The sequence below is a fragment of the Microcebus murinus genome, chromosome 6 (assembly GCF_040939455.1).
Source record: "Microcebus murinus isolate Inina chromosome 6, M.murinus_Inina_mat1.0, whole genome shotgun sequence".
Taxonomy (NCBI): domain Eukaryota; kingdom Metazoa; phylum Chordata; class Mammalia; order Primates; family Cheirogaleidae; genus Microcebus; species Microcebus murinus.
This window is the reverse complement of record NC_134109.1, coordinates 108135155-108160293: the sequence shown is the minus strand read 5'-3', so window position 1 is coordinate 108160293 and position 25139 is coordinate 108135155. Positions and strand designations below refer to the sequence as shown.

Here is a 25139-nt window from a genome sequence, read left to right as displayed (position 1 = left end):
CTCCCACCCAGTTGTCCCTCAATAGTCTTTGGGTCCTTGCACCTCACTGACAGGGGAGTCAGGCTAAGATTTATTGTCCCCATTTGTCAGGTGAGGAAACAGGATCAGAAGGGCAGGGGTTTCTGACCCAGCCTCCCAGCTCCCGGCTCCGTGCACTTCCTGCTTTCTCAGATGGAAGGGGCTGGCTCTGATTCTGCAGTTGTTCCCTCGTGGCTGTGGCTCAGCCGCCTGTGCCCTGTGCTAGGTGTGCACTGGGACCATGGGGGTGGGGACAATTCGCAGCATGGTGGGGAGTCTGTGACAGGTTGAGTTTGGCTGCCTGTGGGACATCGAGGCTGAGGAGATGTGGGCATGCGGTCTGAGCTCGAGATGACAGGGGACCGGCCCTGCGTGGTGGCTCAGTTTGCTCTGGGGGCTGTGAAGAAGGATAGAGGTGTGTTTCCCGAAATGCCCTGACAGGCATGTCTCCGGGTTTTTGTCCCAGGGGAAATGCAGGGCCAGGTTGTCTCCGTCAGGCCCCGAGACACCTCCACCCTTCTGTTTGTCTTGGACTGTCATTAAAAGCCAAGACATGGTGACTCTTTTCCTTCTCTGGCATAGGTTTGTGTCTCCGGGCCCAGCCCCCCTGGGGGCCGACCTCATGTACCCCTTGGGCCTGGGCCTGGGGCTGTGTTGTTTGGCAGGCGGGGAGGGGCGGGGCGGGGCCGGGGACAGAGCCGAGCTCTTCTTTTACTGCGCACCCCGTGCATCCTGGGAGCTCAGCCAGCGCTGCTGTCTGTGCCTCTGCCCCTCCGGCCTGGCTGCCCTCTGGGCTACCCACACTGGCCAGGCAGGCTCTGCTCCCGGCCTTCCTCCGGGGGAGGCAGAGGCCCCAGGAGGCCTCAGGCCAGGCCTCTGGACGGGACAGGCTATGCTCTTGTGGCAGGAGGGGAGACCCCAGGAGGCCAGATGGGTGGCGCCTGCCCCTGCCCCTTCTCTCTCCTACCAGCTGGGGAGAGAATTGCTTTGAGCTCATTTCTGCCGGGCACATCGCCCAGCCTGGGGCTCCCCCTGGACCCCTAGGACTGGACTGGGCTTTCCCTGCTGGCCTCAGGAGCCCTGCCTCCAAATCCCTAAAACCTGCTGCAGCGCAGGGGCCTCTCCCTGCTGCAGCTGGGTGTGGAGGCGGCCGCAGAAAGACCCTCTGAGGCTCCAGGTCCACACGGGCCTGGGAAGAGAAGTGTTTAGTACAGAAAATGCTGTCCTAATCTCCTCTTCCAAGTCCCCATGTGACTCTCTCCTTCTTTGGGCCTCAGTTTCCCCAATTGTCAGGTATATGCTAATGTTGTCTGAGGCTTTGGTTTCCTGGGGCCAGTCCCAGCTCCCATCCCCCTCGGCGAGGACCCTGCTAGCTGATCCTGAGCACCTGGTTGCGGCTGACAGGGCCTGCAGGAAGAAGCCGGGCTTGGGGCTGGAGGGCCGCCTCCCAGGGAGGGGCAGCTTTGGCCCAGGCTTCAGCCGCCCCCCAGGCCGGGCCCAGCCCAGCCCCACACTGGGAGGTTTCCCACGCGTGGGAGCAGGTTTGGGACTCAGGGTAGGTGGAGTGGTCTAGGGCAGGTGCAGGCCACCATCTTGGGAGATGCCAGCCTCTGCCTCCATCCTGGGTGATTCAGGTCAGCATCCTCCCTCCCAAGCCTCTCCCCTCCCTGTGAGGTGTGAGCTTGCTACAGGCACAGAGGCTATTGTTAGAAGCTGTGGTCGCCCCCTTCAGCTGTGCCTGTGCAGGGCCCTGCACCCCAGCAGCCCATCTGGAAGCCTCTCTCTCCCTGGGCAGCCTGCAGTGGCCAAAGGGGGCTGGAGGCAGAGGCCAGGCCGGGCGGCCGTGCAGCCTCTGATGAGTCCCCTGCCCTGGGGCCTTGATTTCTCCATCTCTCTCAGAATCAGGTGTTTGGCATCTGCGAGAGGTGGGGATGACACTGGGGTGGGTTGGGCCTCTGCTGGCCCCAGGAGGGACCCAGTGTGACCCTCAGTCCAGCTGTCTCTGGGCTGCGGCCAGGAGGCCTCTGTGTTCTGTCGGCCCTTGGATTGCTGTCCTCGATGTGGACGCTTGTTCCTGAGGCACAGGTGGAAGTTGCTGCTCTTCTGTTCTTCCGTGAGGAGAAATGAGTCTGTGGGAGGGAACTCAGCCAGCCTGGGGAGCCTTGGGGAAGCTCAGCGGCAGCCTGCTCTCTGCAGGACGTGGAAGTCTGTCCAATTTCTGGCCTCTCCTCAGGACTGAGAAATCAGGCTTTTGGAGAGCTGGGAGAGAGGGAAGGAAGGCAAGCAGCGTGTGCTGAGTGCCTGCTGTGTGCCTGCTGTGGACGTTATTTCACCTGATCCCCAAGACAGCCCTGAGAGCTAGCGGTTACTGACCCATTCCACAGATGAGAACACTGAGGCTCAGAGTGGAAAAGGCACTTGCCCAAAGTGGAAGACGTGTTGCTCTGTCCTTGCACTGCAGTTAGAAGCTGTAGAAGGAGTAGAAGCAGGGCTCCTCCGAGTGCCACGCGAGGCAGAGGGAGCTGCCCGGGCCATCCACCTGGTGAGGCTTGAGGTGGCCTGGAAATGAAGATGCCCAACCCCCACAGTCAGAACCAACATGGTAAAAGGGGGTTTTAATGAAGTATAAGGAGCAAGGCAAATATTTGCCCAGCACGCTGACTCCCAGGTGGCCCGTGGCCCAGCCCACAGCGGGGACACACAGGTGTTCAGCAGCCTCTCCCAGCAACACCAGCCTTGCTCTCGGCAGCCACGTCCTGGGTGCTATCGAGTGTTGGAGGTTGGGCGAGGCCTCGAATCCAGGGCACCCTGTGAGCCTCCACCGGCACTTCCCAGGCAGCTCCCACTTTGCCGTGCTGGCGCTTTGGCTTTGTGGTGTGAGAAGCACCCGCGACACGCCCGCCCCACTGCGCCGGCCACCCAGCATCCGCGGCCTTCCTCACCTCGGCGCCAGGCGCCGCCAGCGGCCCCCACAGGGCACGGAGGCTGTGTCCACCTGCAGGAAGGACCCCTGCTGCTTCCCACAGGGGCAAAGGAGGGCCCTGTGGGCCGCATCTGCCCGGAGTGGGTGCCTTCTTGTACCTGCACTGTGTGCCCTGGCGGCAGCCCTGTCACCACCCTCCCCATGGCTGTCATTGTCACCTTTGCCTTCGTCATGAAGCACATCTCAGTTCCTGAGACCCTACCACGTGCACTCTGCCATAGTCATTGCTGAGATCACAATAAAGGCAAAATTAGACAAGGGCCCAATCTTGGAAGACAATTCGTTTTGAAGGCAAGAAAAATAAAGGTGATGCAAAAAGAGAAGCCATTGTATAAAAATGTGCCGACCTTGACATTCTGTCCTTGAGACCCAGAGTGATCTGTAGAAAGGAGCTGTTATCGTAGGCTCTGGCAGCTGGGGACACTTTCTAGCTGTGGCCTGAGGCTTCCTTTAGCTTCCATATGGCATCTACTCGTTCACTCAACACACTGACTGCCACGTGAGTTGTATTTAACTCACACTAGTTTTGAGCCTCGGGCCTCGGGAAGCAGATGTAACTCACATCTCTTCACCTTGGGAGCCCCGAGAACTATTTTTCAAGTTTCGTATAACTGACGCACAGAAAACAATAAAAAATAAGTTTTTCATTAAATTAGAAAGGATCGTTTTGTTTTCTAAGTTTTTATTCTATTTTCATAATAAAACACTGTGGCCCCAAGGAAAAAAAAAATTCCTGGTGTGTCAGTGAGTGTGTTAAACACACATGCATTTGTTCGGGCAGTCAACAGACGGTCCCGTGCCTGCCGGCGCTGAGCACAGAGGAGCGCAGACACGAGAAACAGGGAAAGGCCCTGCCTCACAGGCCCTGCCGGGCCACTGTCGTGCAGTGTACTCGCCGACCAATGTCGTCGTAGATGGTGAGGACTCCATGAAGATCAGGGGGAGAGACATGGAGAGGGTGGAGGGCGTGAGCTCGGGACACCCCGGGGTCCAGGAAGCCTGTCCGTGAGTGTTGGCGCTGGATGGCGAGCCGGAGCCGGAGGAGGGACACGGGCAGTTGGCAGGGAGCCCGATGCTGAGGCCCCGTTGCCTTCGAGGACTCGAGAGAGGGCGGAGTGGCTGGAGAGGGGGCCGGGGACAGGGTGGGGGAGGCAGGGCGGGCAGGCGGGCAGGGGCCAGGTCACGCCGGCAGTGGCTGCAGTGGGAGGGTACTCACAGGTGTGGCGGGGAGCAGGGAAGATTTAAAGTAAGAGGGGGACGAGGTCTGATTTATGTCGCTAAGAGGCCGTTTTAGCTGCCCGGTGGAGAATGGATCGGAGGGGCAGGGAGCCTCCCCAGGAGGTGGGCACGGCCTCTTGGGGTGTTTAGAATAGAATCATTGGGACTGGAGGGCGTAGATGATCTTGAGATATCTACTTAGGAGGTGGAGCCGGAAGGCCCGGATCGGGGGTGGGTTGGACGTGGGGCGGGTGGGAGAATGGGAAGCACCGGGCTGGCTGGTGGCTTTGTTGCTCCGCGGCGTGATCAGTGGCTCCAGCTGTGAGGCGGGAGGGGCAGGTGTGGACGTGTCCAAGCGGAGACAGCTGGACGTGTGAGCCAATCTGTGTCACTCTTAGAGTCCACCCACGTGCCTCAGGCATAGCAGAAACAGGAAATGGGGGTGCCTTGGGGCTAGAAAGGAGAGCAACTCTGTCAGACGAGCGGGAGCGTTGCCTGCCTCGGCGGCCCCTTGTGATGGGGGCAATGTGGCCAGTCCTGGGGCACACTGAACCCGTGAGGCCCACTCAGGGCACTTACAGAGATGCCCAGACTTTGATACAGCCCCAGCCAGGGACACCCTCAGCTGCACTCCTGCCAGGGGACCAGCCAAGGGAGGGAAGAGAAAGGAGGCTGCCTGTGGCTCTGCCCCACAGCGAGGTCTGCAGCCTGGCCCAGCCTCCCTGTCGTGCTCTGCTTGTCCTCTGTTGCTGGGTCTCTACACACATGTTCCTGTCCCTTCCCTGGGTCCGACTTACTTCCCCAGCCAGACTGTGAGCTTGGGGCAAGCAGGGCAAGACTTTTCTCCCTGTCCCCCACATGGAGGGGCCTCTCTTGGGCATTGACACAGGCTGACCTCCTGGGGACACGGAGGAGACATTGGGCCCTCTGAGGCTGCTGCCCCAAGACCTAGGGAAGCAGAGCCCAGCTGGGCCCACTCCCAGAGGGCCCTTCTCCCCACAGCGAGGATCTGCGCTGCTCTCCGCAGCTCTTTCCAGACTGGGGGCCGGGGCCCCGCATTCCTAGCTCCAGCCTCCTTCCAAGGCCGTGTGGGCTCCTTCCAGACCTGCGTCCCGAGGAGGGCGCCGTGCTGCTGCGCACTGCCCTGGGCCTGCTCGCGAGTGGCCGTTCGCCGGGTGGCTGTGTGGGGCGTGGCTGCGGGCTGGGGTCCCTTGCCGGGGACAGGGTGAAGAGATGGGAGGCGGGCCGTGCTCTGAGAAACCTGGCGAGCCTGGCCCTCCAGAGGGTTTCTGGTGGTTTATTCTGTCAAGGCAGGGGAGAATATATTTTCTTTAACAATGTTGTCACCTTGACTTAAAACTTTAAATATCCAAACCTGTGGTTTGTGGGACTGTATTTGCCCCTTGTCCTGGACTCTCCAGCACGGGGCGGGCGGCCTCCACGAACCTGCCGCCTAGGGCGTCGGGGAGACCGCCCTGCCCACCCCCACCCTCCCGAACACCGTCTGCCCACCAGTGCCTGGGCTTCCAGGCCACCGTCCTGCCCGTGGCGTCTTTAGTCAGTCAGGCTGTTGCTGGAACATACATGCCGCAGACCGGGCGGCTTGAATGGCAAACGTTCACGTCTCATGGCTCTGGAGGCTGAAAGCCCGAGACGGGGCGCCAGCACGGCTGGTCCCGGGAGGACTCTTGTCCTCGCCGCAGACGGCCGCCTTCTCCCGCGTCCTCACGTGGCAGGTAGGCGCCAGCCCTCTCTGGCCTCTTCTTATAAGGGCACTAATCCCATTCATGAGGTTTCTAATCTCATGACCTAATCACCCCGAGAGGCTCCATCTCCAAATAGCATCACGTTTGGGATCAGGCTTCAACGTGCGACGTGGGGAGGGGCACGCACGCGCAGTCCATAGCAGTCGGACATGAAGGGCTCGCTGATAACCACCCCGCCGCGTGTATGTCTTAGGGCCCAGAGCACTTCCCTAGCCAGCAACGCTGGGAAATGGGGGGCAAATGTCTAGCTCATCTGCGCTTGGGGGGCTGAGGTGGGGCAGGGGAGGCAGGCAGGTGCTGGGGTGGCCATCTCTGAGATCGTGGTTGGTGCCATGTGACAGCCTCCCCAACGCCCCAGGGCAGGGGAGCTGGTGGCATCCTAGTCATCCAAGACTTAGAAAGGTGAGGGGCTTGCCCAAGGTCATAGAGATGTGTGCACCTAAGCGTTAAAGAGGCAGAAGTGGGATCTTCCCCCAGAGCCAGCACTGCGGACTGTTGCCCAGGGACCTGCAGGGGAGCGTGGGGAGAGGCTGGGGGGAGGCTCACGGCTCAGAGGCCAGGCCCCGCAGCACAGCCAGCAGCGGAGGGATGGGCCGGAGGCACCAGCTTCATGCCCGGGTCTGCTCTGCGTCCTAGACACAGGCCCCAGCCCGTCACAGACCCACCTGCCTGGCCCCACTGCCCACCTTTCCTTCCAGGCCAGCGCACACGCTGAGGTGTGGTGGCTCGGCCCGAGCTGGCGTCTGAGCCCTGGCGGTGCTGGGCTGCGGGCACGCAGCGTCACACCGTGCACATGGCGGCAAGACGTGGGGTGCAGCTGGCTGTGTGAACCTGGCACGTCATTTGGCCCCTTTGGGTTTGGGTTGTTTTACCCACAAAGTGGAGCTACTGAAACCCCCCCACCCCCCGGGCAGTCTAATAATCCCGGATGGTGGCTACAGGCCTCCGATCTCGCAGACCTGGGCCCGGAATCTGGCTCTTCCACTGCCACCCGATCTGGGCAGGTTCCTGTGCTTCTCTGAGCCTTGGTTTAAAATAGGTTAACAATAGCTTCTGCAGAGGGTTTTTGTGAGTTTAAACGAGGTGATGACTGTGGACTCTTGTGCCCATGCTCAGGTGTGGCACTGTTGTCCCCTCTGTCATCGGGGCCGTGGGGAAATGACGGGACAAGCTGGAGCTGCCAGACTCTGTGAACCTTTCAGAAGACCCCAGAGCCTTCCAGCTGGAGCGGCCAGTCGTGGCCTCTGTGGGGCCACAGGTGGGCCTGGCTCTGGGCTTCATGAGCTGTGGATAAAAGTATTCATTTTGGTGTTTCCAAAACCTAGACTGAGGCTAAGCCCTCATTTCAGGGGGACACTGAAGCCTTAGTATCAGAATATCCTGCCACGGCGACAGGGCTATAGCCAAAAAACCACTAGACGGGGCAGAAATATCTAGGGTCTGTCTCTCTGGGCTTCAGTTTCCCCATGTGAAACGGGCTTGAGTAAGTGTCTGACAAGTTCATAATTTTGACGCTAAGCCCCTCTCCAGGGGGTGCCTTGGGAACGGTGTGGAGGGTCAGAACTGGGGGCGGGTCCCTGGGGACAGAGCTGCCAGTCTCCCAGGCCAGAGGCACGGCTGGAACGTCCAGAGACGTCCTCCCGACTTGCCTCCACCTCTGCGTCCCCTGCTGCCCTGTCGCCACGGGGACCCTGAGTGGCAGCTTTGAGAGGAGTGGGTGGACGGGGTGCCGGTTGTGCATGCCTGGCCCTGCCTGGCCGCACTGGGAGCCTCAGGAGTGGAGATGGCCGGTGGCAGTGGGCTGGTTGAGGACAGCTGGTAAAGGACAGCATTACTACTAATGCGTATTAACTAATCATGAGCATTAGTTATTAATAACTACTTATCAATTAATAATGGTTTGCAATTTACTGAACATGTCTATACTCATTACTAAGCACTTTATATGTATAATTTAATCCTTTTGACAATCCATTCAGATAGGAATTTTTATCACCATTTTCCAGATGAGAAAACATGATCAGAGAGGTTCAAGGTCACACAGCTAGGAACTGGGCAGGAACGGGGTCTGGATCAAGGTTTATCTGAACTTGGAGCCTGTGGGCCTATGCTGCTCCCTCTGCAGGTCCATGCTGCCCTGGGTGTGTCCTGAGAGTCTAGTGACAGATTTAGGGACACATCAGGCCCCTGGCATGACTGCAGACCACAGTTCCCCGAGGAGCCTCAGGCTGTCTGGCTTTTCTCCCTGTTGTCCTTGTGCCCCAGACGAGCTGATGACGTGGCTTCTCTGCCCACTGCTGGGCTGCACGGGGCCCAGGTGTCCTCCTTCCGCGAGTCCCGGATGGCTGGACCTTCGAAGGAGGCCCACGCCTGCACAGGAGCCGGGGCATCCCCCCGAGCTCCAGCGCCTGCAGCCTGCGCCTTTGGGGGCCTGCACCCATGCCGCCCGCCCCGCCCTGCCGGGCCTCGCTTGCGGGAGGGCATCCCCACAGCGCCCAGAGCAGTGCCGGCCGCAGCCGCAGCGTGGCCTCGGGGCCACTCACCTGTCTGGGCCAATTCCCCGCTTCTGCCGGCAGATCTTCCACATGACCTACGACCTGGCGAGCGCGGTGGTGCGCATCGTGAACCTCATCGGCATGATGCTGCTGCTGTGCCACTGGGACGGCTGCCTGCAGTTCCTGGTGCCCATGCTGCAGGACTTCCCCGACGACTGCTGGGTGTCCATCAACCACATGGTGGTGAGCGCAGCCCCCTGTGGGCGTCGGTCGGCTGTCTAGAGGCAGCAGGGTAGGGGCGAGGAGGCCTGAATGGCAGAGCAGATCCACAACTTGGAGCTCCCGAGTTCTAGAAGCTGGGGCCCTGCGGTGCCAGCCCGGCGCTGAAGGGCACGCAGCTGCGCGGTCCAGGAATCCCCTTGCAGGCTCTGGGTGTGCTCTTCCCGCCCCTCCACGGCCTCCACTGCAGCGGGAGCCTCAGTGTTGGCCTGAATTTTCCTAGGGCAGCTAAGACCGAGCAACCTGGGGTCGTGCCCGGTGTGGCGAAGCTGGGCTGGCCTGCCCTCCCACCTCTCCCCAGAGGCAGAGCCCTTGAAAGCTGAGCCTGCGAGTGCAGAAGCCCGTGGGCCAGTTTGCAGCACACAGACTCAGGTCGCGCCTGGCCACGTTCTGCCCCTCAACAGACACACCCCGGTCACGGGCGGAGTCCTGAGCAGGAGGACGGGCGGGGGCAGCCTCCCACCCCTCCTAGCCTGTGAGTAGGTGGGAGAAGTCGGACTTGAGGCCTAGGAAGCTGTAGGGCAGAGTCTCCACAACCCCTGTGGACCGGGGGCTCCAGCAGGGCGGAGGACCCCCTGGCCCCGTGAGCCTTTCTCTGGCTCCCCCTTTCTCCCTCCCCGTCAGTTTGGTTTGCTCTGACGGCAAGTCAGGGTCCCAGGGGAGGGAAAACTAGCTTTGAAAGAGGCCAGAGAGACCCGGAGGCATCTTTCAGCATCAGACAGGCCTTTACAAAACAGCCCTTTGATGAGCTAAGTATAAACGAGTCGGCCACATGGACTCCATCTCCGCCCCAGAGGCTCACGGTAAAGCGGCGCTCTGACCGGAGCAGCTGGGTGCTGCTCTGTGCCCCAAGGCCGGGAGCCCAGGCCCCGCTGACCCCCCCCCCCCAGTCTGGACGGAACCACCAGACCTGAGGAACTAGCTCAGCTCCGCCCAAGACCTCTGGGCACCTTAAACGTGGCGCGAAGCTCCAGGCTCGGGCGCCTTCCTCCTGGTGCCGGGCGCAGGCTGGCGCCTGCAGCAGCGCTCAGGGCTCCGGGCAGGGCTCTGTGGGGCTCGGCGCTCCTGCCAACGCGTTCCCTGCGGGCAGAGGCGCTGGGGCAGTGTCCTCTGTGCGTGAGGGTGACGACCCCACATGTGCACTAAATGTAAGAGACGGCCCGTCTGAGCCCAGCGTCCCCGCACTGAACCTTCCTGGAGGCACTGGCTGGCTTCGGGGATAAAAATAGCCCAGAGCTTCACTCCCGGCCTCCCTCCTCCCATCCTCCCACCGTGTGTTCCAGAGAGTCCAGCTTTGGGGGTGGTGGGAGGAGAACTGGGAGGTCCACGCGGGAGGTGAGCTAGCTGGCAGCTTTAACTTCTGCTCACCCAAAATGAGGACAGTGTTTTTGGCTCAGTCTGCCGGAGCTTGTTCCCCCAGGGGAAGAATATCTGGTTTGATAATTGAGGTCAGTGGGGAAATGGGCTCCACTTGGTGCTGTTTAGGGGTGGGGGTGGCGCTGTTCCAGCACAGGAGGGCCAGCAGGGTGCTCGGCCTCAGGCAGGCTCCTCTCCCTTTGCCCCACTGCAGGATGTGCCCAGGTAGTTTGCTGTCCCCACAGGTTGCATTGTGGGCCTCGCTGCCCCCCACTCGAGGCTTTCAGCCAAACAGAAGGCTGGGGGCCCTGGGCTCAGCGGCTGGGGAGAGTTAGGTTGACGGGAGAGGTGGAAGGGACTTGTCTAGGTGCAGTGAGAAGGGCCTCCCCTCCGGTCGGCCCAGGCGCTTGCATTGTGCCCACCGTCTGTCTGTCCACAGAACAGCTCCTGGGGCAAGCAGTACTCCTACGCCCTGTTCAAGGCCATGAGCCACATGCTGTGCATCGGGTACGGGCGGCAGGCGCCCGTGGGCATGTCCGACGTGTGGCTCACCATGCTCAGCATGATCGTTGGCGCCACCTGCTACGCCATGTTCATCGGCCACGCCACCGCCCTCATCCAGTCTCTGGACTCCTCCCGGCGCCAGTACCAGGAAAAGGTAGGTCGGGGAGCCGTGGGCCCCCCAGGGCTCTCTCAGGAGGACCGTGCATTGGTCCTTCCCAAGAGGGAGCTCGGGCTGCTGGCCAGAGGGTCCCCACCAGGCCCCCAAGCGTCCAGGCCTCTGATCAGGACTCCCAGAGTGAGGGCAGAGGAGGCAGCAGGGGACACCTCTTAGAGCAGAACTGCTTCAACTCCCTGGCTTCGAACCTATAAACGTCTTTTATCTGTGCCCACCCTGTGCCTATTCCTCCCTCCTGGTGTCACGGGGCCTGTCTCTCCTGACTGAGGCTGCTCAGGAGGGACGGTGCCTGAAACGTGCCCTCTGTGTTGCTGAATCCAGCAAGTCCTTCTGGGTCCTCGTCTTGCTGGCCCGTGGGCACTTGGCTCCTCACTGGCTCCATGCCCGCACACCCTCGGCTCTCCCCGCACGCCGTGGCCGGGCCTTGCGCTCTCCTTTGCTGCCTTCTCTTCCCAGTCCTCACATGCCTGGGTCCCTAGTGGCTCAGGCCAGGCTCCCTGACTCTCCGTCTGCCTGGTCTTCCAGCCCGTGCTCTGTACCACCCGTGCACGGCAGCCCCTCACCCCCTGCTCCAGACGGCCTGTCTGCTGTCTCCCTGGACGCTGCAACAGCCTCATGTCCAAAGTGAGGACAGTCTGCCCTGCCCTGTCCACCCTCGGCCTCCATTCTCCCCTGTCCCGTTAGGGACACCAGTGGCCCAGATGCCCAGGCCAGAGAGCAAGAGCCATCCTGACCTCCACCATCATCAGCGCCTTCCTCAAAACAGCAGCGCCCTCTCTTCACACCAGCTGGCCTCTGTCCACCCGACACGCCTGCTCCCCTGTGCCCCGTCACAGCGGCGAGGGCTGCGGCTGGCTCTGTGCGCACGGGCGTGTCACTCCGAAGTGTTGGCCCCGCTTCCTCGTCTGCAGCGTGGGCATGACAGGCGGCGTCACGCCACGGGCCTGTGAGCACCGAGCGATGCGGCCACAGGCTCGGCGCTGTGCCAGCGGTTATGGCTAAGCGGGCGCCACCCGCCACGTCCTCCCGTGCCTCACACGGCCGGCGAGGGGCATTTGCAAACACGTACAACCGATCCTGCCGCTCCTCCCCTAAGACTCTCCAGAGACCTCGTGTTGCTGCTGAGACACAGACTAGCTCCGAGCTTGTGTCCGCGGGCTGGCAGCGCAGGCGGCAGTCTGGGCCCTGCCCTCGCACCTGAGCTCACGCCCGGCCCTGCCGCCCGGCCTGGACAGCGCCCTCCCGCGCCTCCCCGGCGTCATCTCAGCCCACACTTCGCCTCCCAGGGAGCTTCTAGGACCCAGCCGCCCCCTGCCGTGTGAGCCCACGGCACCCACCCATCCTCCTTCCCCACACGCTGCGCTCCTGTGGCTTTCAGTTAATCGCATGTAGCGGTTTAACGTCCGTCTGCCCTGTCCAGCCCGTGGCCCCTGGGGACGGGCCCAGGCCGTCGCTCCCCACCGTGTTCCCAGTGTCCGGCACACAGTAGGGTCAGCGTTTATGGGCTCACTGCCTGCCTGCGCTGGCAGGGCGACTGACAGATGGCAGCCACCCAGGTCCGTGACGCCGGGAGGAGAGCGCGGGGGCCTGTGGGCCGGGCCGGGGGGTGGGAGAGCTCCGCTGGGGAGGTGGAGGAAGGAGAGGGGAGTAGAGTTCTAGGCCAGGCTTCACGAGGAGCGGGTGTGCAGAGGGCCTCAGCCCTGTCAGAGCAGGGCCCGCTGGGAGCGCGCAGGCCCTGCAGCGGAGGGACGGGTCAGGTTAGAAAGGTCAGGGCTTAACCCAGGCCCAGGTGAGGGTCAGTGTGTGTGACCAGTGCTGGGGCCCAGTCTGTGACCAGAGTCAGCGCTCAGCGTGTGGCCAGAGGGGTCAGCACTCGGTGTGTGACCAGCATGAGGGCTCAGCGTGTGGCCAGAGGGGTCAGCACTTGGTGTGTGACCAGCATGAGGGCTCAGCGTGTGGCCAGAGGGGTCAGCACTCGGTGTGTGACCAGCATGAGGGCTCAGCGTGTGGCCAGAGGGGTCAGCACTCGGTGTGTGACCAGCATGAGGGCTCAGCGTGTGGGCAGGGCTGGGGCTCAGTCTGAGGCCAGGTTGGGTTTAGTCTGGGACCAGGATCAGGGATTAGTTTAGAAAAAGTATCTGGTTTATTTTAGGGCCAGAGTCAAGGTGCTTGTGACCTCCCATTTGAGAGTTTAGATTTTATCCTTTGGCTGGTGGCTCCCTAAGCTGTTCCTGTTCACCCATAGACCTCCCTTAGACGTCTTACCTCCCCTCTGTCCCCACTGCCTTCTCTCCCCTCGGCCACTTCAACAACACTTTAACTCCTGCCTGTGTACAGACTCTGCCTGCCCACCCCTGCCTGTTCTCAGTGTGGGGGAATTCTCTAGAACACAGTTCTGGCTGTTCTTGGCCAGGAAGTCGCTGTCCTCTGGGGCTTTGCATAACTTGAGTGAAACAGGCCAGGTTGGCTGGAAGAACTTTAGGAGCCTTCATGCCCCAGGCCTCGGTCGCCCACTGGCATCTCTCTGCAGCAGCCCCGTGTCCCCTCTTGGAGCACTGCCGTTTAAGAGCCGGCCTGCCTCTCGCCGCTCCCAGGGCTGCAGGGCCTCCCCTACTTCCCACCTGGGAAGAGTCTGTCATTGCCTTGTCATCCCTCCTGTCCCGAGCCCTGCTCTTGGGATCCCACGGTCACCCACAATCCAGAGGATCAGAGCTGTGTCCACCCCTCACTGCCAGGATGGGCAGGATTGTTTCTTAGTGGATTTGAGCCTCAAGGACTTAGGTTCACAAATCTCTAGTACCCGAACCTCTATTTGAAGGGCCCTTCACGTAGGTCTGCCTTGTCTTTGCCTTGGGCTGGGGCTAGTTGCTCTCAACAAAAGACTCGGGAGCTCCGCTGAGCCTCGGTTGGGTGCGTGTGGTGGCATGGGCCAGGCACCCTTGGTGCCGCCTCCAGTCCTTCCCACCCACTGCCGCCCCATCCTGCTGGTGTGCCAGTCTGTCACTACTGGTAGGATACAGCTCCAAACCCCCAGAGTCAGTGAGGCCTTCTGTCCCCAGCGTGACAGAGAGAGAACAGACGTCCAGAGGAGGCCTGATGGACCTCCTGGCCTGCCTGTTGTCACCCACTCATCCCATAGTATTTACTGAACACAGTGAGGACCAGACACTGATGGGCCCCTCCTCCATTCCAGGCAGCTGGGAGCCAGGACCATTTTGGGGGCTCAGTGGGATCATACCCACACTGAGGAGCTCAGATGTCAAGGGCCAGGGTTGGCCAAGAAAGCCTGTAGGGGCAGTGGCTGGCTCTGGCACCAGCAGGGCCAGGGTGGGGCGGTGACTGACTGACAGCGCCTCCCTCTCTCCCGGGCCCCAGTACAAGCAGGTGGAGCAGTACATGTCCTTCCACAAGCTCCCGCCCGACACCCGGCAGCGCATCCACGACTACTACGAGCACCGCTACCAGGGCAAGATGTTCGACGAGGAGAGCATCCTCGGCGAGCTGAGCGAGCCGCTGCGGGAGGTGAGCTTGGCAGGCTGCGTGGGCTGGGGGGCCCGGCCTTCCTGGCAGCCGGTTCCCCTCACCTCCTCCTTCCTGTTCCACCCCACCCACCCGGGAGCAGGAGATCATCAACTTTAACTGCCGGAAGCTGGTGGCCTCCATGCCACTGTTTGCCAACGCGGACCCCAACTTTGTGACGTCCATGCTGACCAAGCTGCGCTTTGAGGTCTTCCAGCCCGGGGACTACATCATCCGGGAAGGCACCATTGGCAAGAAGATGTACTTCATCCAGCACGGCGTGGTCAGCGTGCTCACCAAGGGCAACAAGGAGACCAAGCTGGCTGATGGCTCCTACTTTGGAGGTGAGGTGGCCACGGGGTCCTGGTGACAGGGGACCACTGACGGGGAACGGGCTGGGGAGACACCCAAGAGGACGAGGCACTGAGGGCCCTTCACGGCCACAGCCTGGAGGTGGGTGTCCGTGTGCCCAGGGTAGGGGTGTCTTAGTCCGTGTGGGCTACTGTGACAAAGTACCCTGGACTGGTGGCTTAGAAACAACGGCAGTGTGTTTCCCACGCCTGGAGGCTGGAAGGCTGCGATCAGGCGCCAGCGCGTCAGGTTCTGGTGAGGGGTCAGGCTCTCTCTTCCGCGACGCAGACCACCCCTTCTCCCCGAGTCTCACGTGCAGAAAGAGAGGGAGTGAGATCTCGGGCCTTTTCTTATAGGCCACCAATTCCAGCCGCGAGGGCTCCATCCCCACGACCTAAGCACTTCCCTAAGTCCCACCCCAGTGCCGTCACCCTGGGATTAGGGGTTCAGCATGGGTTTGGGGGGCACATTCGGTCCATCGCAGAGGCCATGGTCCCAGAGCAGACGGTCGGTGCCCAGGTGGTGGGGCAGGGTGGCATCCAGCGCAGTCAACCTGTGGGGGCCGCCTCCTGGGCCCGCCAGGGCTTCTGTGCCCGCAGTGGGGCCCATGGGCAGGGCGGGCAGCCCGGCGCCCTGGACGGCTGCGCAGCCTCACCCTGGGCCCTCTGTCCCGGCAGAGATCTGCCTGCTGACCCGGGGCCGGCGCACGGCCAGCGTCAGGGCCGACACCTACTGCCGCCTCTACTCGCTGAGCGTGGACAACTTCAACGAGGTGCTGGAGGAGTACCCCATGATGCGGCGGGCCTTCGAGACCGTGGCGCTGGACCGCCTGGACCGCATCGGTGAGGGGATGGGCGGGAGCTGGGGTTCCTGAGCAGCGAGCCAGGCCTGCCCCTCCCCGTCTCCTCCCCGCCCCGCCCTGAGCGCCTGTCCTTGTTCCCTGGTGCAGGCAAGAAGAACTCCATCCTCCTGCACAAAGTGCAGCATGACCTCAACTCCGGCGTGTTCAACTACCAGGAGAACGAGATCATCCAGCAGATCGTGCAGCACGACCGGGAGATGGCCCACTGTGCCCACCGCGTCCAGGCCGCGGCCTCGGCCACCCCGGCCCCCACGCCCGTCATCTGGACACCGCTGATCCAGGCACCCCTGCAAGCTGCCGCTGCCACCACGTCCGTGGCCATAGCCCTCACCCACCACCCCCGCCTGCCCACCGCCATCTTCCGCCCGCCCCCAGGACCCGCGCTGGGCAACCTGGGGGCCGGGCAAACGCCCAGGCACCTGAAGCGCCTGCAGTCCCTGATCCCCTCCGCGCTGGGCTCCGCCTCGCCCGCCAGCAGCCCCTCCCAGGTGGACACGCCGTCCTCATCTTCCTTCCACATCCAGCAGCTGGCCGGCTTCTCCGCGCCCGCTGGACTGAGCCCCCTCCTGCCCTCGTCCAGCTCCTCCCCGCCGCCAGGGGCCTGCGGCTCCCCGCCGGCTCCCACGCCCCCCGCTGCCACGGCTGCCGCCACCACAGCTGGGTTTGGCCACTTCCACAAGGCGCTGGGCGGCTCCCTGTCCTCTTCCGATTCTCCGCTGCTCACCCCACTGCAGCCAGGTGCCCGCTCCCCACAGGCCGCCCAGCCGCCCCCGCTGCCAGGGGCCCGCGGAGGCCTGGGGCTCCTGGAGCACTTCCTGCCGCCCCCGCCCTCGTGCAGGTCCCCGTCGTCCAGCCCTGGGCAGCTGGGCCAGCCTCCCGGGGAGCTGTCCCCAGGCCTGGCCGCCGGCCCAGCATGTACGCCAGAGACACCCCCTCGGCAGCCCGAGCGGCAGTCCCTCGTGGCAGGGGCCTCTGGGGGGGCGTCCCCTGGAGCCTTTCCCCCCCGGGGAGGTGTCAGCCCGCCGGGCCACAGCCCAGGCCCCCCAAGAACTTTCCCCAGTGCCCCACCCCGGGCCTCTGGCTCCCACAGCTCCCTGCTCCTGCCGCCCGCGTCCAGCCCCCCACCGCCCCAGGTCCCCCAGCGCCGGGGCACACCCCCCCTCACCCCAGGCCGCCTAACCCAGGACCTCAAGCTCATCTCAGCCTCTCAGCCGGCCCTGCCCCAGGACGGGGTGCAGACTCTCCGCAGAGCCTCTCCACACTCCTCCGGGGAGTCCGTGGCTGCCTTCCCGCTCCTGCCCAGGGCGGGGGGCAGCAGCGCGGGCAGTGGGGGCCTCGGGCCCCCCGGGAGGCCCTATGGTGCCGTCCCAGGCCAGCACGTCACTCTGCCTCGGAAGACATCCTCAGGTTCTTTGCCACCCCCTCTTTCTTTGTTTGGGGCAAAAGCCACCTCTTCTGGGGGGCCCCCTCTGACTGCTGCACCCCAGAGGGAACCTGGGGCCAGGTCCGAGCCGGCGCGCTCCAAACTGCCGTCCAACCTGTGAGCGGGGTCCCCTCCCCTTCGCACCCCTCCTCCCTCCCTGCCTCCTTCAGGGTTAACTGTGATTAGGAGATACACCAATAACAATAATAATCGTTAAAAACCCACACACACCAGAAAAACAAAAGACAGCAGAAAATAACCAGGTATTCTTAGAGCTATAGATTTTTGGTCACTCGCTTTTATAGACTATTTTAATACTCAGCACTAGAGGGAGGGAGGGCAAGGGAGGGGAAAAGGCAGGGCCAGGCGGTGGGGTCTCCGGCTGGGCAGGTGGGGGTGATGGCGTTCGGGGTTCCTTAGAGCAGACATGTCAACTGTATGTGTTTAGAGCAGCAGCTGCCATCAGCCCCTTGCTGTGAACTTGGAGCCCCACTCCGCCGGGGTCATCTTGCCCCCAGGCAGGGGCTGCCCTGGGCTGTTCCCGGGAGCCTCAGACGCCCAGTCCTGGGGAGAGCCGGGCCAGGGCCGCGGGCCTTGCGTGTTTTCTACTGTAAACGTAGCGAGATATGTATATGACTATGTATCTGTATATGTATGTAAGATGTGTATATGCATAGCTATGTAGCGCTCTGCAGAGCCATGTAGATAGCTGCTCACATGTGCACACACGTGTGTGCAATCTAGTTTAACCCCATGTTGTCAGGACACCCAGGCCACCTTACATCTGGCAACCCGCCCCGCCCGCAGGCTGGGCACCGCGGCATGGGGAAGCGCTCTCTCTGGGCCTTTCCTCCTCGGGAGAGGACCCACAGGACCTTGCAGCAGGCCCCTCTGTCCCCATCGCTTGTCTCAAATCTGGGCGCAGCCTGACCTCTCACCACGTGGTAGCAGAAGACTCGCTGCTGGGGCCTCAGCACAGCCCGTCACCTGTGCGGCCCTCACTCTCCACCCGTGAGGGGCAGGCCGGGCCTCTGCTCGTTGAGTCTGCTCTGTGCCAAGCACTGGTTCGCACTTTACACACATTAACCCCTTCGGTTTCACAAAGACTGTGAGGCAGGTACCTTGGTTCTCCCCATTTCACAGATGAGGAAACTGAGTTTTGGGTAATTTTCCCAGAACCCTGTAACTGGGAGTGGCAGAGCGGGGGCTGGCCTGAGATTTGAGTCCATGCCTGTCTGAGGCCCACGCCTGTGTTCCTTGCGTCAGAAAGCTGTTTGAGAGGGGCTGAGACAGATGGTCCCCAAGGGTGGTGCAGGGGAAACAGACCAGATTTGAGTTCAAATCCCAGCCCTGCCACGCTCAGCTGTGTGGCCTCGGGCGAGTTACCTGACCTTTCTAAGCATGTCACCTCATTTGTAGATGGGAATGACTGTGTGAGTGCCTCACAAGGACCCGTGAGGACCAGGTGGGAAGTGGCACGTGTGGCCGCCCAGCCCAGCGCCCGGCACACACCACAGCAGGTGCTCAATAAACCACGTCTCTTCCGCCCACCCGCCCGCCCGCGCCGCGGCTCCGGCAGCTGGCAGGAGCGCGGGGAGCTGTGGCTGAGGGCTCCAAGACCCAAATCTCAGGACTCGGGAGGTGGCTGGCCTCCCCAAGGGCCCGAGGAAGGAGTGTGGCCAGCGGTGGGCTTGAGCCAGGCCTTGATGTGGGGGCGTCTGGGGGTGGTGGTGGACGCAGAGCTGTGCTGTCTCGGCCTTGGGGGAGGCCCGAGGCCTGGCGACAGGGAAGGGGGCAGTCCGGGCTTGGTTCTGGGGCAACCGGGAGCTGTGAGCAGGCCCCGGTGGGGCCAGCGGGGAAGCAGCTCCGGTGGCTCCTGAGCCGGCCCTCCTCCCTACAGAGCCAGGGCAGGAGCAGGTGTGGCTGCAGCCCCGGAATAGGAATGAGGAGGAGGGCTGGTCCCGCCTTGTGCTCCCGGAACCTTCTGTGCTCCAAGCCAGAGTGTTGGCAAGAGCAGCTTTTGCTCTGAGCTGTCCTGGGATGGGGCAGGCCGCTGTGCCCACGGGTGGGCCTCGGGGAGTGCGAGGCAGTAATCCAGGAGAGAAGGGGGGAAGGGTCCTGGGTCCCAGGTAGAGACCGGCAGCCGCCTGGCCCTGTTCTCTACTGAGCTGGGGAAGGCCCCTGGGGCCCAGGGATCTCAGAGCGGGAAGGATTTAAACAGCCTCGACCCGAGTTCTGCGCACACCCCGCCCTGCGAGGAAGGCAGCTGCGGGGAGCTCCATCCACACCCACAGTCTGGTCCCGGAGGCAGCGGGAGTGAGGCAGAGGGTCCAGGGGCTTGAGGAGCGGGGAGCATCCTTGCTGCCAGGGTCTGGCCTAGCCACCCTCTTGCTACCTACACACGTGTGTTTTATAAGAGCTCGGACCCAGCCCGGCCACCCCGCAGAGACTGGAGGAGCCAGGGCCCGTCAGTGGGCACTCCCATCCCCAGTCTCCCACAAGCAATTTTCAAATCTTCCACTTTTAAAACAGAAAACGGTAAATGCGCCGTGTTGTATATTTTATTTAAATAAAAAAATTCCAGCAGATGCCGCCTTCTTCTAGGGGCCAGGGAGGCGGAGGGGGCAAAGGCCCTGGGCACAGGTGCGCACGTGCTGATGGGCTGGCGTGAGTCGAGAGTCGCGAGTCGGTCTGGAGGGGCAGTGTGTGTCTTTTGTCTGCTCGTGGAGGGCAAAGGCAGAGGTGGGGGAGGTGTGAGACCCTGACTCTGATCCCTCCTGCCCCGGCTGCCAAGTTCCACGTCCCTGGGACACACTCCCTGGTGCTCCTTGAAGGAGGAGGGGGTAGTGAATGTGCACCCAAACTCCATCCAGCTAGATCCCCAAGAGGAAGGTGCCATCTTAGTCTGATCAGGGGAGCCCTCAGAAGCTGGGGACAAATGGTGACCAGGCTGGGGGAGGAGTCAGGTGGGTGGCTGAGGAGGGGGCCTTGCTGGGTCAGGAAGCCGAGGGTCTCGCTGGAGGGGACAGGCACCGACTCCCCACTGCAGCACGGTGGGGGTCTAACCTGGCCTCCGGATGGCCCCTCTGCCACCCCTGGCTGCAGAGGGTCCCTGCAGACTCTGGGACCTTGACGGGTCCTCAGAGGTCCCCTCCTGGGCCAGCGACGGGCGGCTGGGAAAGCGGAGTCCTCGTGGCTTCCGGCAGCTCGGGGAGTGCCGCAGAGGGGAAAATCCTCGGAAAAGGCCAGGGAACCCGTTGGCCGTTCCCCATCACTGCCTGCCAGTGGATGCTGTTTCCATGGTAACTGGCCTGGGAGTCCTGTTGCTAAGGAGGCAGCTCGGCAGGCTCGGGCATCCCCATGACAACTGCCCCCTGCGGCCAGGCGGTGGTGCTTCCTCTGGACCCTGCGGGGACCCGGGCAGGTGCGGGCTCTGACGGCTGCTCTGTCTGGGACTGCCAGGCGGCCCTGGGGGCTGTGGGAGCCTTTGCGACAGACGACAGAGCCCGGGCAGACCTCAAGGGGGTAGCACAACCAGTCACTCTCTTCTGTGTTCCCTGACGCTGAAAGGACACTTAGTAAGTGCCACTGTGTACTGGGCCCTGGATGCTTTCTTGTTATGTCCTCTGCCTAGCCACCCTAGGAGGTAAAGTTAGCTTCAATGCCCAGCCAGGGGCACTGGGGTCAGAGGGCAGGAAGTCGCCGGCCCAGGCAGCTAGTGTGGAAGGAGCCTGGACGCACACCACGTCCTGGGGACTCAACCCTGCCCCTGCCCCTCAGTGGCGCAGCAAGGGGGTGGTAGGAGCAGGCTGTCCCCTGTGCAGGCAGTAAAGGGTGCATTGTCTGTGGAAGATTCAAGAACAACAATAAAAATGGCTAGATGTCAGTTCCTTTCTCTCATCGCCACGCACCGGCAATTCTGCGGTGTCAGCACCAGGACACCCGCCCGCCAGGGCAGACGGCTCCTCCCAGCCCCGCCTGGGACTGCCACCACCGCTCTCTGCTTCCGCCCCAGGGACACCTGCTGAAATATGGCAGCCAGCACCATGGGAACGCCTTGAAGGCACCCTTTCTGCCTCAGTGGGCCTGAAGCAGGTGGGGTTTCTGAGAGGAAGTTTTAAAGGGATTTAATAAAATCCCTCCCTCGTCTCTGTGTCCCTTCCCTGATGCTACTTCCCGGCCCTCTCCTCCTGTCCCTCCCTCAGAGTCTGGCCGCGCCTCTGCTCCACTGACGCCCTGCCAGGCTCACGGGCCACTCCCCCACCTTGTCCTGCTGCCTCTCTGCAGCATGTCGCCCGCGCCGGCCTGCTCAGCTTCTGCACCCGCTGCTCCCGCCCGCTGCCCTGTTCAGCCCCAGCTTTGCCGCTCCTCTCTCCCCAGCGCTCCGGCCTCCGCCCCGTCTTCTCGCCCCACACACGTCCTGTGGGTCGCGCTACCCGGGCCATGGCTTCCCCACCTGGGGCAGGCGAAAGCCTCCCAGGTGCCCCCTCACTTCAGGCCCCCACACCCCGTTTCCGTCCTCCTTGGCTGCCCACAGCCCAGTCCCCCCAGCGCACCGCAGAGCGCGGCCTCGCCACCCCCACCCCTGCTGGCTTTGACTTTGCTTCTCTCGAGGGTGGAATGTGTCACACAGAAGAAGATATGTCACACAAATAAGATATGGAAAGTCAGGTGAGTGGCCAGGTCCCACTCAGCGTCAGAGCTGGAACGTGAGGACACCTTTGAAGGCATCTGGGCCGCTGCCAACTGCATTCCTCCCCTCCCGCCAAGGAAAACCACGCATCTGAATTTTAACTTTGTCATTACTTTTCATGCTACTTGTACTACAGAAATAAATGTCTCTCAACAATGTAGTCAAGGCCAGGCACAGTGGCTCACGCCTATAATCCCAGCACTTTGGGAGGCTGAGGCTGGAGGATCACTTGAGGCCAGGTCTTCAAGACCAGCCTGGGCAGCATAATGAGACCCCATCTCTACAATTATTTTTTTAAAAAGTTATCTGGGTGCAGTGGCTCATACCTGTGGTCCTAGCTACTTGGGCGGCTGAGGTGGGAGGATCACTTGAGGCCAGGAGTTTAAGGTTGCTGTGAGTTACGATTGTGCTACTGCACCCCAGCCTGGGTGACAGACTGTCTCAAAAACAAAACAAAACAAAAAAAGCCCCCAAAACCAAAAAACCAAAAGACAAAAACCCCCAATGTATGCAGTTGCCTCCCAAGGTGGGGGAGCAGGGACTGGAAGTGGCTGCCTTGGTGGGCGGGGGGTTTTATCTATAATGTTCAGAATTGCTGATTTGTGGTAACAATAAAACTCAGATCGAGTTTTAGTAAGTTTTCTTATTGTTTTAAATTTCTTTATAAATAATGTACCTTTTTATTGCCTGTACCAGAGGTGGGCCATACCCCCTCCCTCTTTGTACACCACCGAATATATTTGTAATTTTTAAACTTTACATACAAGATACCATGCTGCATGCATTTTTTAGCAATCTGGGATTTTTTTCATTCAGTATTGTAATTTGAGATCCCTGTTGATGCAGAGAATGTAGTCAGTTCCTTTTCACTGCTGCGTAGCACTCCAGCGTATGAACATCCCCCGCGTACACGCGTGCTGCTCGGGACGGGGACTTTCAGTCGCTCCGGTCTCGCGAGCGCTAGCGCTGCTGCGTCGCGGCCCTGCCAGGCCCGCGTCCAGGGTGGAATGACTGAGCCACGCGGTGAATTGTCTCCACTTTACAAGATAACGCCGAGCTGTTGTGAGGGCTTCTGACAATTTGCACTCCCACCTGCAGAGGATGAGGGCTACCCTCGTGTCACGCTCTTGCCAGCAATGAGATTCATCAGACTTTCTCATTTTTCCCAATCTAGTGATATCTAATTGTGTTTTAGTGTGAAAATCCCTAATTACTAGTAAGTTTGAATGTTCATATATTAATTTGCCATTTGTGTTTTCCCTTTTGAGAAATATTTATTCATGTATTTGACCAATTTTTTTGTTGTTGTCTTTTTGTTTTTGTTTTTGTTTTGATTGATAGGAATTTTACACACACACACATCTATTTGGAGGGTGAAATGAATCTTTTGTCCACTATATGTGTTGCAAATATCTTCATATTTTCACTTTTTGTTTTGTTGTTATTTGATGAAAAGAAGCTTTTCATTTTAATGAGGTTGATTTGGGATATATATTTATGTGTGTGTGTGTATATATATATATATATTTGAATGTCTGGTGCTTCCTTAGTGCCTTTTTTACTTAAGAAACCTTTTTTTTTTTTTTCTGAGACAGGGTCTCCCTCTGTTTCCCTGGCTAGAGTGCAGTGGTGTCATCATAGCTCACAGCAACCTCAAACTCCTGGGCTCAAGTGATCCTCCCACCCTGGCCTCCCAGAGTGCTAGGATTACAGACGTGAGCCACTGTGCCCAGCCAGAAACCTATCTTTGATGTTACAAAGATATTGTTCTATATTCATTTCTAAAAGTGTGAGATTTTGGTTTTCACGTTTAAGTCCTTAATCTACCTGACCTTGATTTTGGTGTGGTATGAAGCATAGCTCAGTTTCTTTTTTGCCTCATATGGTCGACCAGTTATTCCGACATCGTTCATCGAAGGAGGCGTAACTAATTTGCAGTGTGAAGTCACCGCCTTGAGGTTCCGCATCCGGGTCGCTGAGGCTCGATTCTGTACTATTCGCTTATCTGTCCATCCTGGTCCAAACAGTCCATTGTCCTAGTCACTTAAGCTCGATGGCCTCATTGTAGGACTGTATCTGTCAAAACTCATTGAACTATACACTTAAAATTGGTGAACTTGACTCACATAAATTATACCTCAGTAAAGAAAATAGACACAATTGGAAATAGCAACAAAAGTATAAGGTACTGGAAATAATCTGCACAATGCAAAAAACGCCACAAAAAGTGCGTAGATATCAAGTAGAGTACGCCTCCCACTTTCTTCTTAAGGCATGTCTTGGTGACTCGAGTCTTTGTGCTGGCCCGGACATGTCAGCGCCCGCGTGTTGAGAAGCATGGAGCGTTCAGTGGGCTTCTGATTGAGATTACATCGACATTATCATAGAGATTAGTATTCCGTGGATGCGCGGGGTGTGACTCTCCCCACACGCGGGTCTTCGGTAATGCCTTTGTATTAGGGCGATTGTCACTAACAGCCCCAACAGAAAGGCCTCCGCACAACGAAGCTTCGTGCCAGCTCTGGTGAGGCCGTGCACGGGCCAGGCAGCCACTGTCCTCGCCACACCAACTTGAACCCTGGTCCCCGGATCCCTGGGGGAGGAGAGACGACTGGAAGAGACGACTGAGTCGGGATGACTTCCCTGCAGGGACACACGTCATTTTCTCTCATACTCCATTGTCACAGGGCCACAGTGTAGCCGCAAAGGCGCCGAGACGCTGGGGAAGACGTGGGGGGTTTGCCAGGCGCCCACGGGCTCTGCCGAGTCTTTCTACAGACTGGTCTTATAACGGCTTTCCTTGTGGAGTGTTGTGCATTTCACAGATCATTCCTAGTACCTTATGCTATTGTTGCTATTTCTGATTGTACCTATTTTCTTTCTTTACTGAGGTATAATTTATGTGTATCAAGTTCACCAATTTTAAGTGTACAGTCCCATGAGTTCTGACAGTCCTGCGGCAGACACAGCCCTACGATGAGGGTGCAGAGCCTTTCCACCGCTCGCCGGACTCCCGCCCGCCCCTTCGGGGCAAACCCCTCCTCTCACCGCTGCCCCTGGCAACCTGCTTTCTGTCACTAGAGTTTTCCTTCTCTAGAGTGTCATATAAGTAGACCCATAAAGCATATAGTCTGTCTCTGATTTCTTTCATTTAGCCTAGTGCTTGTGATCTCGACCCATGCACTGCTGAGCAGTGTTCCCTTGTGTGGACATGCCACGGTTTGTTTATTTAGTCACTCAATGATGAACAGTTGGACTATTTCCAGTTTTCGGCTACCAAGAATAGAGCTCCTAAGAACATTCATGGGCAAATCTTTATGTGGATGTGGATTTTCTTTTTAAACATTATTTAAATTGAGAAAAATTTTTGTATATTCATCATGTAAACATGATGTTTTGAAATACATATACATTGTGGAATGACTAAGTTGAGCCAACATGTGCATTACCTCACACCCTTGTCATGTTTTGTGGTGAGCACACTTAAAATCTACTCT

The 25139-nt window shown here is 60.1% G+C and overlaps 1 protein-coding gene across 1 annotated transcript in view; it reads left to right on the top strand.

Annotated features, from left to right (window-relative positions):
• The window catches only part of HCN4 (hyperpolarization activated cyclic nucleotide gated potassium channel 4), a 43312-nt gene extending 26044 nt beyond the window's left edge, over positions 1–17268 (top strand). Inside the window, exons 3-8 of the mRNA XM_012748272.3 lie at positions 8562–8723; positions 10555–10773; positions 14170–14316; positions 14417–14657; positions 15342–15506; positions 15614–17268. Of these exons, the coding sequence (XP_012603726.2) occupies positions 8562–8723; positions 10555–10773; positions 14170–14316; positions 14417–14657; positions 15342–15506; positions 15614–17070 (2391 nt within the window). The 3' untranslated portion in view covers positions 17071–17268. The remainder of the gene's footprint in view (positions 1–8561; positions 8724–10554; positions 10774–14169; positions 14317–14416; positions 14658–15341; positions 15507–15613) is intronic.
• Positions 17269–25139: the final 7871 nt, after the last annotated feature.